This window comes from Convolutriloba macropyga, chromosome 7 (genome assembly GCF_964194025.1).
Source record: "Convolutriloba macropyga chromosome 7, txConMacr16.3, whole genome shotgun sequence".
NCBI lineage: Eukaryota > Metazoa > Xenacoelomorpha > Acoela > Convolutidae > Convolutriloba > Convolutriloba macropyga.
The window spans coordinates 51,264,075-51,276,249 of NC_134474.1; the positions used below are offsets into that span (position 1 = coordinate 51,264,075).

Here is a 12,175-nt window from a genome sequence, read left to right on the forward strand (position 1 = left end):
TGCTCTTTCGGAATCCGCATTGTTCTTCTCTTAGCACTTGATCAAGTGCATCTTTGCATCTATTCAGGATGATTGATGCAAAAAATTTTCCAGGTACCGAGAGCAATGAAATTCCGCGATAGTTCCCACACTCAGATTTTTTTCCTTTGCTTTTGTATTGCGGGACAACTTCTGCTAACTTCCAGTCTTGTGGAAAATTTTCTTCAGTCCAGCACTTGTTGACAATGTCCCACAGCCATTCAGCGATTCCATTATGCGACTTTAGCATTTCGGCAGAGATTTCGTCTGGTCCAATTACTTTACCGTTTTTCAGTTTACGCACGGCATTAAGAACTTCATCAAACCGAATTGGACCTAGGTCTATTTCAAGACTCTTGGATGCTTCCACTATGCTCAATACAGAATTGCCGCTTGTCGTGGTTGGATTTAAGAGATGCTTAAAGTGCTCGGTCCAACGTTCCAACCTTTCTTCCTTTGTTTTCAGACGCTCGCCTGTGGTTGAAACTAGTTTACTTATATGAGGACTCCACTTCCGGCATAACTGTTTTGACTCCCCAAACACATCTTTCAGGTCACCTTTGTCTGAATGATCTTGTATTGTTTAACTTTTGTCTTTCAGCCACTGTCTTTTGTCAGATCTTAACGCTTTTCGTACTTCTTTGCAGCAATTAGAGAATACTAGCTGCGCCTCCTCGCTACTATGCTTCCTCAACTGTAACTCGGCCCGTTTCCTAATCAAAGCTAGCGTTTCAACTGTAATCCAGGGTTTGTGCACACGCTTTTCGGGGATGAGTAATTTTGTTGCCGCTGCATTAAAAGCCGTTCGAAAATTTGCCCAAGAATGTTCTACGCCTTCAACAATATCGCTCTCATCAAGATAGCGTTTCACTTCTGCACAGAAAGCTTCACGCGTGACTTCATCGCGCAACTTGGCAGAGCACACTTTCAGTTGACTGCGTGGCTTATGTGCCACTACTTTGAATCGCACTTCGGCAGTGACCATTTCGTGATCGGTGAGAGTGATCTTTCCCCTCCTTGTCCTAACGTTGTGCAAACAACTCCTGTGCCTCGAACCGAATAAGATATTATCTAACATCTTCTTTCGCATCTGTTGGTCAGGTGGGTTAAATGTATACCGGTGCACTAACCGGTGTCGAAACCAGGTTCCACCAATCAACAGGTCATGAGAGACACAAAAAGACAACAATTTTTCTGAGTTATCATTCTCCTCGCCCATTCCAAAGGGGCCTCGGCAAGGCACGTTGACATCAGATTGTTGACCAGGTTCCGCATTGAAGTCTCCGACGAGGCAGACTCTCTCCCTTTGTTTGAAACTGCTAAGTACTACTACTACTACTACTACTACTACTACTACTACTACTACTACTACTACTACTACTACTACTACTACTACTACTACTACTACTACTACTACTACTACTACTACTACTACTACTACTACTACTACTACTACTAATACTACTACTACTACTAATACTACTACTACTACTACTACTACTACTACTACTACTACTACTACTACTACTACTACTACTACTATTACTACTACTACTACTACTACTACTACTACTACTACTACTACTACTACTACTACTACTACTACTACTGCTACTACTACTACTACTACTACTACTACTACTACTATTACTACTACTACTACTACTACTACTACTACTACTACTACTACTACTACTACTACTACTACTACTACTACTACTACTACTACTACTACTACTACTACTACTACTACTACTACTACTACTACTACTACTACTACTACTACTACTACTACTACTACTACTACTACTACTACTAGTATTGTTTGAACACTTAAATTCCATAAAGAAATAAAGGAACAAGGACAATAAGTACAAACAAGTTAATAAAATGCATATAAGTTTGAGCTTATTTGGCTTTATTTAATCCAGGAAATGCTGTTCGACAAAACTGTTGAAGCGGGATTTAGACTCTCTTTTCGCTTTCTGTCGTAAGGTGATGTAGCTCATGTTGTTCCTTGAGCAATCTTCTTCAATTTGATCCATCCACTTTTTGCGTTGACCCCCTGGAGCTCGTTTAGCATATCAATATTTTTCTGTCGGCTCCCAGGTGAAGGCTCGGAGCGCTAGACGATCGTCATTCATCCTCAGGATATGGCCAAACCATTTCAACCGTCTAATCATGATCATTGCAGAAAGTGTCGACATACGTGATCTAGCCAGTACTTCTTCATTTGTCACCCTCTCCAGATATGAAAAACATAGTATCCTTCGCAGACAACTGGTGTGAAAGCTCTCAAGTTTCCGTTGCGTTGATTTATTCATGGCCCACGTTTCAGAGCTATATGAGACCACTGATAACACGAGAGCTCTGTACAACTTGCATTTGAGGGGAATGCTAAGTTGTTTGCTCTTCCAAAGCTTCTGAAAGCTCGCAAATCGCTGTCTCCCTTCCGCCAGCTTGGCACTGATTTCCTTTAGGTCACCATGTTGCAAGCTCACGAAAGAACCGAGATACTTGAAAGCTTCTACATTTTTGAACTCCACTCCATCTCGATCGTGGACATTGCAGGAGAAAATGCGAGATCTTCCAGCCTTTTTTCTGCCGCAGTATCGTGACTCATGAATTCGTCGGCCTTTCACAGTTGCGAATTTCCTAGTGCACTTCTGACAAGTGAGGCTTTTCTCTAGCCCAACAAACTTTGACGCGCTGTCTTCAACCCTCTTCGAATTCTTAGACTTGCAGAATCTAGCTTCATGCACTTTGCAGCCTCTTGCAGTGTCGAAGCGACGTTTACAACCTGAACATACACAACTATCGTCATCAGAGACCGCAGATGATCTGTTATTCGCCGTAGACACTAGATCAGCAACCACTGACCTCTCGTCGCTGCTAACTGTAACAAGCTCAGCCTCCGCTGAACTTTTCAATCTCAGTTTCTCAGCAGCTAGTGTCTCGAACCAGCCCGCATTCTTCTTCTTGCCCGCCAGCACCTCTCTGCCAGTGAGTAGTCGGGATTGGTTTTCGGCCTCAATGAGAGTCCCAAAACGGCCTTTGCGGTTTCCTGTAAGAACTTCCACGTTCCTTTGAGCAATGGGTACCCTGGCTCCGTGTTTTTCGCATTTAACACTCATATTCTTTGTCTTCCCAACATTGATCATTAGGCCAACAGCCTCGGCTAAAGATTCAATTCTATGTAGATTTGCTTGAACTTCGGAATCAGAGACGCCCAATAGGGCAACATCATCGGCGAAGTCAAGATCAGCAACACAGCGTGCAATGTCGATTCCTCCTTGAACTGAATTAGCCAACACATAGTTTATCACAAGGCCAAAGAGAATAGGCGACCATACATCACCCTGGCGAACACCAGTTTTTACGTCGAACATCTGGCCCTTCTCGCCCTCTGCCTTGACGCAGCACTTTAAGCCTTCGTAACTGTTGCGGATGACATTCCCAACTTTTTGTGGGAGCCCGTAATGTTTCATTATCTTGTACATCATCTCGCGGTCCACGGAATCGAATGCAGCGCGGAAGTCAATGAAACAAAAACTGAAGTCCAATTGGAAGGCCATGCATTTCTCTAGTATTTGCCTCAACGCAAACAATTGGTCAGTGCAGCCCCTGCTCTTTCGGAATCCGCATTGTTCTTCTCTTAGCACTTGATCAAGTGCATCTTTGCATCTATTCAGGATGATTGATGCAAAAACTTTTCCAGGTACCGAGAGCAATGAAATTCCGCGATAGTTCCCACACTCAGATTTTTTTCCTTTGCTTTTGTATTGCGGGACAACTTCTGCTAACTTCTAGTCTTGTGGAAAATTTTCTTCAGTCCAGCACTTGTTGACAATGTCCCACAGCCATTCAGCGATTCCATTATGCGACTTTAGCATTTCGGCAGAGATTTCGTCTGGTCCAATTACTTTACCGTTTTTCAGTTTACGCACGGCACGGCATTAAGAACTTCATCAAACCGAATTGGACCTAGGTCTATTTCAAGACTCTTGGATGCTTCCACTATGCTCAATACAGAATTGCCGCTTGTCGTGGTTGGATTTAAGAGATGCTTAAAGTGCTCGGTCCAACGTTCCAACCTTTCTTCCTTTGTTTTCAGACGCTCGCCTGTGGTTGAAACTAGTTTACTTATATGAGGACTCCACTTCCGGCATAACTGTTTTGACTCCCCAAACACATCTTTCAGGTCACCTTTGTCTGAATGATCTTGTATTGTTTAACTTTTGTCTTTCAGCCACTGTCTTTTGTCAGATCTTAACGCTTTTCGTACTTCTTTGCAGCAATTAGAGAATACTAGCTGCGCCTCCTCGCTACTATGCTTCCTCAACTGTAACTCGGCCCGTTTCCTAATCAAAGCCAGCGTTTCAACCGTAATCCAGGGTTTGTGCACACGCTTTTCGGGGATGAGTAATTTTGTTGCCGCTGCATTAAAAGCCGTTCGAAAATTTGCCCAAGAATGTTCTACGCCTTCAACAATATCGCTCTCATCAAGATAGCGTTTCACTTCTGCACAGAAAGCTTCACGCGTGACTTCATCGCGCAACTTGGCAGAGCACACTTTCAGTTGACTGCGTGGCTTATGTGCCACTACTTTGAATCGCACTTCGGCAGTGACCATTTCGTGATCGGTGAGAGTGATCTTTCCCCTCCTTGTCCTAACGTTGTGCAAACAACTCCTGTGCCTCGAACCGAATAAGATATTATCTAACATCTTCTTTCGCATCTGTTGGTCAGGTGGGTTAAATGTATACCGGTGCACTAACCGGTGTCGAAACCAGGTTCCACCAATCAACAGGTCATGAGAGACACAAAAAGACAACAATTTTTCTGAGTTATCATTCTCCTCGCCCATTCCAAAGGGGCCTCGGCAAGGCACGTTGACATCAGATTGTTGACCAGGTTCCGCATTGAAGTCTCCGACGAGGCAGACTCTCTCCCTTTGTTTGAAACTGCTAAGTACTACTACTACTACTACTACTACTACTACTACTACTACTACTACTACTACTACTACTACTACTACTACTACTACTACTACTACTACTACTACTACTACTACTACTACTACTACTACTACTACTACTACTACTACTACTACTAATACTACTACTACTACTACTAATACTACTACTACTACTACTACTACTACTACTACTACTACTACTACTACTACTAATACTACTACTACTACTACTACTACTACTACTACTACTACTACTACACTACTACTACTACTACTAGTACTACTACTACTACTACTACTACTACTACTACTACTACTACTACTACTACTACTACTACTACTACTACTACTACTACTACTACTACTACTACTACTACTACTACTACTACTACTACTACTACTAATACTACTACTACTAATACTACTTTTCGAACACTTAAATTCCATAAAGAAATAAAGGAACAATGACAATAAGTACAAACAAGTTAATAAAATGTATATAAGTTGAGCTTATTTGCGTTTATTTAATCCAGGAAATGCTGTTCGACAAAACTGTTGAAGCGGGATTTAGACTCTCTTTTCACTTTCTGTCGTAAGGTGATGTAGCTCATGTTGTTCCTTGAGCAATCTTCTTCAAGTTGGTCCAACCACGTCTTGCGTTGACCCCCTGGAGCTCGTTTAGCGTAATGATATTTTTCTGTCGGCTCCCTTGTGACGGATCGAAGCGCTAGACGATCGTCATTCATCCTCAGGACATGGCCAAACCATTTCAACCGTTTAATCATGATCATTGCAGAAAGTGTCGACATACGTGAAATAGCTGGTCTAGCCAGTACTTCTTCATTTGTCACCCTCTCCATATATGATAAACAGAGTATCCTTCGCAGACAACTGGTGTGAAAGCTCTCAAGTTTCCGTTGCGTTGATTTATTCATGGTCCACGTTTCAGATCTATATAAGACCGCTGATAACACAAGAGCTCTGTATAACTTGCATTTGAGGGGAATACTAAGTTGTTTGCTTTTCCAAAGCTTCTGAAAGCTCGCAAATCGCTGTCTCCCTTCCGCCAGCTTGACACTGATTTCCTTTAGATCACCATGTTGCAAGCTCGCGAAAGAACCGAGGTGTTTGAATCCTTCTACATTTTCGAACTCCACTCCATCTCAATCGTGGACATTGCAGGAGAAAATGCGAGATCTTCCAACTTTTCTCTGCCGCAGTATCGTGACTCGTGAATTCGTCGGCCTTTCACAGTCGCAAATTTCTTAGTGCACTTCTGACAAGTGAGACTTTTCTCTAGCCCAACAAACTTTGACGCACTGTCTTTGACACTCTTCGAATTATTAGACTTGCAGAATCTGGCTTCATGCGTTTTGCAGCCTCTTGCGGCGTCGAAGCCACGTTTACAACCTGAACATACACAACTCTCGTCATCAGAGACCGCAGATGATTTGTTACTCGCCGTAGACACTAGATCAGCCACCACTGAGTTCTCGTCACTGCTAACTGTCACAAGCTCAGCCTCTGCTGAACATTTCAACCTCAGTTTCTCGCCAGCTAGTGTCTCGAACCAGCCCGCATTCTTCTTCTTGCCCACCTTCACCTCCCTGACAATGAGTAGTCGGGATTGGTTTTCGGCCTCAATGAGAGTCCCAAAACGGCCTTTGTGGTTTCCTGTAAGATTTTCCACGTTTTTTTACTACAACTACTTTTACTACGTTTTTTTACTACTACTACTACTACTACTACTACTACTACTACTACTACTACTACTACTACTACTACTACTACTACTACTACTACTACTACCGTTTGAACACTTAAATTCCACAAAGAAACAAAGGAACAATGACAATAAGTACAAACAAATTAATAGAATGCATATGAGTTTGAGCTTATTTGCGTTTATTTAATCCAGGAAATGATGTTCGACAAAACTGTTGAAGCGGGATTTAGACTCTTTTTTCGCTTTCTGTCGTAAGCTGATGTAGCTTATGTTGTTCCTTGAGCAATCTTCTTCAAGTTGGTCCAGCCACGTCTTGCGTTGACCCCCTGGAGCTCGTTTAGCGTAACAATATTTTTCTGTCGGCTCCCAGGTGAAGGCTGGAAGCGCTAGACGATCGTCCTTCATCCTCAGGACATGGCCAAACTATTTCAACCGTTTAATCATGATCATTGCAGAAGGTGTCGACATACGTGATCTAGCCAGTACTTCTTCATCTGTCACCCTCTCCATATAAGATAAACATAGTATCCTTCGCAGACAACTGGTGTAAAAGCTCTCAAGATTCCTTTGCGTTGATTTATTCATGGTCCACGTTTCAGAGCTATATAAGACCACTGATAACACAAGAGCTCTGTATAACTTGCATTTGAGGGGAATACTAAGTTGTTTGCTCTTCCAAAGCTTCTGAAAGCTCGCAAATCGCTGTCTCCCTTCCGCCAGCTTGACACTGATTTCCTTTAGGTCACCATGTTGCAAGCTCACTAAGGAACCGAGATACTTGAAAGCTTCTACATTTTCGAACTCCACTCCATCTCGATAATGGACATTGCAGGAGAAAAAGCGGAATCATCCAGCCTTTTCTCTTCCGCAGTATCGTGACTCGTGAGTTCGTCGGCCTTTCACAGTCGCGAATTTCCTAGTGCACTTCTGACAACTGAGGCTTTTCTATAGCCCAAGAATTTTTGACGCGCTGTCTTCGACACTCTTCGAATTCTTAGACTTACAGAATCTGGCTTCATGCACTTTGCAGCCTCTTGCAGTGTCGAAGCGACGTTTACAACCTGAACATACAAAACTCTCGTCATCAGAGACCGCAGATGATCTGTTATTCGCCGTAGACACTTGATCAGCAACCACTGACCTCTCGTCGCTTCTAACTGTCAATTGGTTTTCAACCTCAATGAGAGTCCCAAAACGGTTTTTGCGGTTTCCTGTAAGAACTTCCACGTTCTTTTGAGCAATGGGTACACTGGCTCCGAATTTTCTGCATTTAACACCAATATTCTTTGTCTTCCCAACATTGATCGTTAGGCCAACAGCCTCGGCCAATTCTGTGTAGATTTGCTTGAACTTCGGAATCAGAGACGCCCAATAGGGCAACATCATCGGCGAAATAAAGATAAGCAACACAGCGTCCTTGAACTGAATTAGCCAAAACATAGTTTATCACAAGGCCAAAGATAATATGCGACCATACATCGCCCTGGCGAACGCCAATTTTTACGTCGAACATCTGGCCCTTCTCGCCCTCTGCCTTGACGCAGCACTTGAAGCCTTCGTAACTGTTGCGGATGACATTCCCAACTTTTTGTGGGAGCCCGTAATGTTTCATTATCTTGTACATAATCTCGCCTTCCACCGAATCGAATGCAGCGCTGAAATCAATGAAACAAAAACTGACATCCAATTGGAAGGCCATGCATTTCTCTAGTATTTGCCTCAACGCAAACAATTGGTCAGTGCAGCCCCTGCTCTTTCGGAATCCGCATTGTTCTTCTCTTAGCACTTGATCAAGTGCATCTTTGCATCTATTCAGGATGATTGATGCAAAAACTTTTCCAGGTACCGAGAGCAATGAAATTCCGCGATAGTTCCCACACTCAGATTTTTTTCCTTTGCTTTTGTATTGCGGGACAACTTCTGCTAACTTCCAGTCTTGTGGAAAATTTTCTTCAGTCCAGCACTTGTCGACAATGTCCCACAGCCGTTCAGCGATTCCGTTATGCGACTTTAGCATTTCGGCAGAAATATTGTCTGGTCCACTTGCTTTACCGTTTTTCAGTTTACGGACGGCATATAGAACTTCATCAAACCGAATTGGACCTAGGTCTGTTTCAAGACTCTTGGATGCTTCCACTATGCTCAATACAGAATTGCCGCTTGTCGTGGCTGGATTTAACAGATGCTTAAAGTGCTCGGTCCAACGTTCCAACCTTTCTTCCTTTGTTTTCAGAGGCTAGCCTGTGGTTGAAACTAATTTACTTATATGAGGACTCCACTTACTGCATAACTGTTTTGACTCCCCAAACACTTCTTTCAGGTCACCTTTGTCTGAATGATCTTGTATTGTTTCACCCTTGTCTTTCAGCCACTGTCTTTTGTCAGATCTTAATGCTTTTCGTACTTCTTTGCAGCAATTAGAGAACACTAGCAGCGCCTCCACGCTACTATGCTTCCTCAACTGTAACTCGGCCCGTTTCATAATCGAAGCAAGCGTTTCAACTGTAATCCAGGGTTTGTGCACACGCTTTTCTGGGATGTGTAGTTTTGTTGCCGCTGCATTAAGAGCCGTTCGAAGATTTGCCCAAGATTGTTCTACGCCTTCAACAATATCGCTCTAATCCAGATAGCGTTTCACTTCTGCGCAGAAAGCTTCACGCGTGACTTCATTGCCCAGCTTGGCAGAGCAGACTTTTGGTTGACTGCGTGGCTTCTGTGCCACTAATTTGAATCGAACTTGAGCAATGACCCTTTCGTGATCGGTGAGAGTGATCTTTCCCCTCCTTGTCTTAACGTTGTGCAAACAACTCCTGTGCCTCGAACCGAATAAGATATGATCTATCATCTCTTTCGCATCTGTTGGTCAGGTGGGTTAAACGATTACCGGTGCACTAACCGTTGTCGAAACCAGGTTCCACCAACCAACAGGTCATGAGAGACGCAAAAAGACAACAATTTTTCTGAGTTTTCATTCTCCTCGCCCATTCCAAAGGGGCCTGGGCAAGGCACGTTGAAATCAGATTGTTGACCAGGTTCAGCATTGAAGTATCCGACGAGGCAGACTCTCTCCCTTTGTTTGAAACTGGATAACAAGCTGCTCAACTGGTTCCAAAAATTGTCTTTTGTTAAGTCGTCAGCTTCATTTGTGGGCGCATAACACACAATCACAACAAAGTTAGCTCGTCTCTGAGCTGCAAACTTCACATAAGCCATTCGCTCACTAACAGCAACTTGCTCAATTATGCTACCGGCAAGTCTTTTCGTCTCTGCAATACCAACTCCTCCTTGTCTCGCTTTTGCAGTCGAGAGCCAGGAGTCAGTGAGGAAGAGCTTGTGTTCGCCAAGATCTATTTCCTGCTCCTCCAGTCTTGTTTCCTGCACTCCCAGAACGCCCAAATTGTACTTCTTCATGTCCATTATTTCAGGCTTTTTAGTGAACCTGATTGAGCTAGTGTCCTAACATTGAACTCATTTCATCGGGTTTTAAGGCTAATATACAACTAGTCGCGCCACCAACTAGAGGACCCTTGCCTCAATAGCTCGGTGGTACTATGCATCTGCCCCACGGGCAGCTGCTGCACCACTTACCCCAGGGGACACCCCAGAGGTTGGATTTTGCCCCCCACTACTACTACCACTACTACTACTACTACTACTACTACTACTACTACTACTACTACTACTACTACTACTACTACTACTACTACTACTACTACTACTACTACTACTACTACTAGTACTATTACTAATACTACTAAAGATTGGGAACGTTCAAGACCTTTTTGTAACAAAGTACAATGATTGCTTCAATTTCGTTGCATTTTTTTGCATTTCAGGCCCTGAAATGAACAAAAAAGGCAACGAAATTGCACCAATCATTTTACTTTGTTACTTATTTTTGGGAACCTTCTCAATCTTTATGTAACAAAGTACAATAAATCGTGCAATTTTGTTGCATTTTTCGTGCGTTTCAGGGCCTGAAACGCAAAAAAATTGAACGAATTGGTAGCATTCATTGTACTTTGTTACATAAAGGTTGGGAACGTTATGTAACAAACTTTATGTAACAAAGTGCAATGATTACTGCAATTTCGTAGCAATTTTTTGCGTTTCAGGCACGTTTAAATTGCACCAATTATTGTGCTTTGGTAGCGTTCCCAATCTATATGTAACAAAGTAAAGTTATTGGCGCAATTTCGTTGCCTCTTTCGTAGGGCCCGAAAGGCAAGGAAATGCAACGAAGTTGCAGCAATCATTGTACTTTGTTACATAAAGGCTGAGAACGGACCCAATCTTTAGGTAACAAAGAACAAAGGTTTGTGCAATTTCGTTGAATTTGTTTTGCGTTTAAGGCCCTGAAAAGCAGGAAAAACCTAAAAAAATTGCCCCACTCATTGTAATTTGTTACATATAGGTTGGGAAGGCTCCCAATCTGCATTTTTGGTGCGTTTCGGCGCCTAGAATGCAGGAAAATTGCAGCGAAATTGCACGAATCATTGTACTTTGTTTCACATAGTTTGGGAAAATTCTCAGTCTATTTGTAACAAAGTACAATGATTGGTGCAATTTCGTTGCATTTTTCGTGCATTTCAGGGCCTGAAGCGCACAAAAAATGAAGCGAAATTGCACCAATCATTGTACTTTGTTACATATAGTTTGGGAACATTCCCAGTCTATATGTAACAAAGTAAAATAATTGGTGCAATTTCGTTGCCTTTTTCGCGCGTTTTGGGGGCCCGAAACGCAAAAAAAATGCAACAAAGTTGGAACAATCATTGTACTTTGTTACATAAAGTTTGGGAATTTTCCCAATCTTTATGTAACAAAGTACATTGATTGGTGCAATTTCTTTGAATTTGTTTTGCAATTAAATCCCTGAAAAGCACGAAATACCTATCGAAATTGCGCCAATCATTTTACTTTGTCACAAAAATATTGGGACCGTTCCCAGTCTAGTTGTAACAAAGTACAATGATTGGTGCAATTTCGTTGCATTTTTCATGCGTTTCAGTGCCTGAAACGAAAAAAAATGCAACGCAGTTGCACCAATCATTGTACTTTGTTACATATAGTTTGGGAACTTTCCCAATCTTTATGTAACAAAGTACATTGATTGGTGCAATTCCGTTGCATTTTTTGTGCGCTTCAGGGCCTGAAGCGCACAAAAAATGCAGCAAAACTGTACCAATATTTGTACTTTGTTTTATATAGATTGAGCAAGTTCCCAATCTTTATGCAACAAAGTACTTTCATTGGTGCAATTTTGTTGCATTTTTCGTGCGTTTTAGGGCCTGAAAAGCACAAAATTGCAACGAATTTTCATCAATCATTGTACTTTGTTATATGTAGTTTGGGAACGGTCCCAATCTATATGTAACAAAGTACAATGATTGGTGCAACTTCGTTGCATTTGTTTTGCGTTTAAGGCCCTGAAAAGCACGAAAAACCTAATG

The 12,175-nt window shown here is 42.4% G+C and overlaps 2 protein-coding genes across 2 annotated transcripts; both read right to left on the bottom strand.

Moving 5' to 3' along the window:
• Positions 1 to 601: 601 nt before the first annotated feature.
• On the bottom strand, positions 602 to 1,237 carry LOC142343059 (uncharacterized). The gene has a single exon (XM_075394747.1). The coding sequence runs from the start codon at positions 1,235 to 1,237 to the stop codon at positions 602 to 604; it is 636 nt and encodes a 211-aa protein (XP_075250862.1).
• Positions 1,238 to 4,249: 3,012 nt separating this feature from the next.
• Positions 4,250 to 4,885, bottom strand: LOC142343060 (uncharacterized). The gene has a single exon (XM_075394748.1). The coding sequence runs from the start codon at positions 4,883 to 4,885 to the stop codon at positions 4,250 to 4,252; it is 636 nt and encodes a 211-aa protein (XP_075250863.1).
• Between the last annotated feature and the right edge of the window lie 7,290 nt (positions 4,886 to 12,175).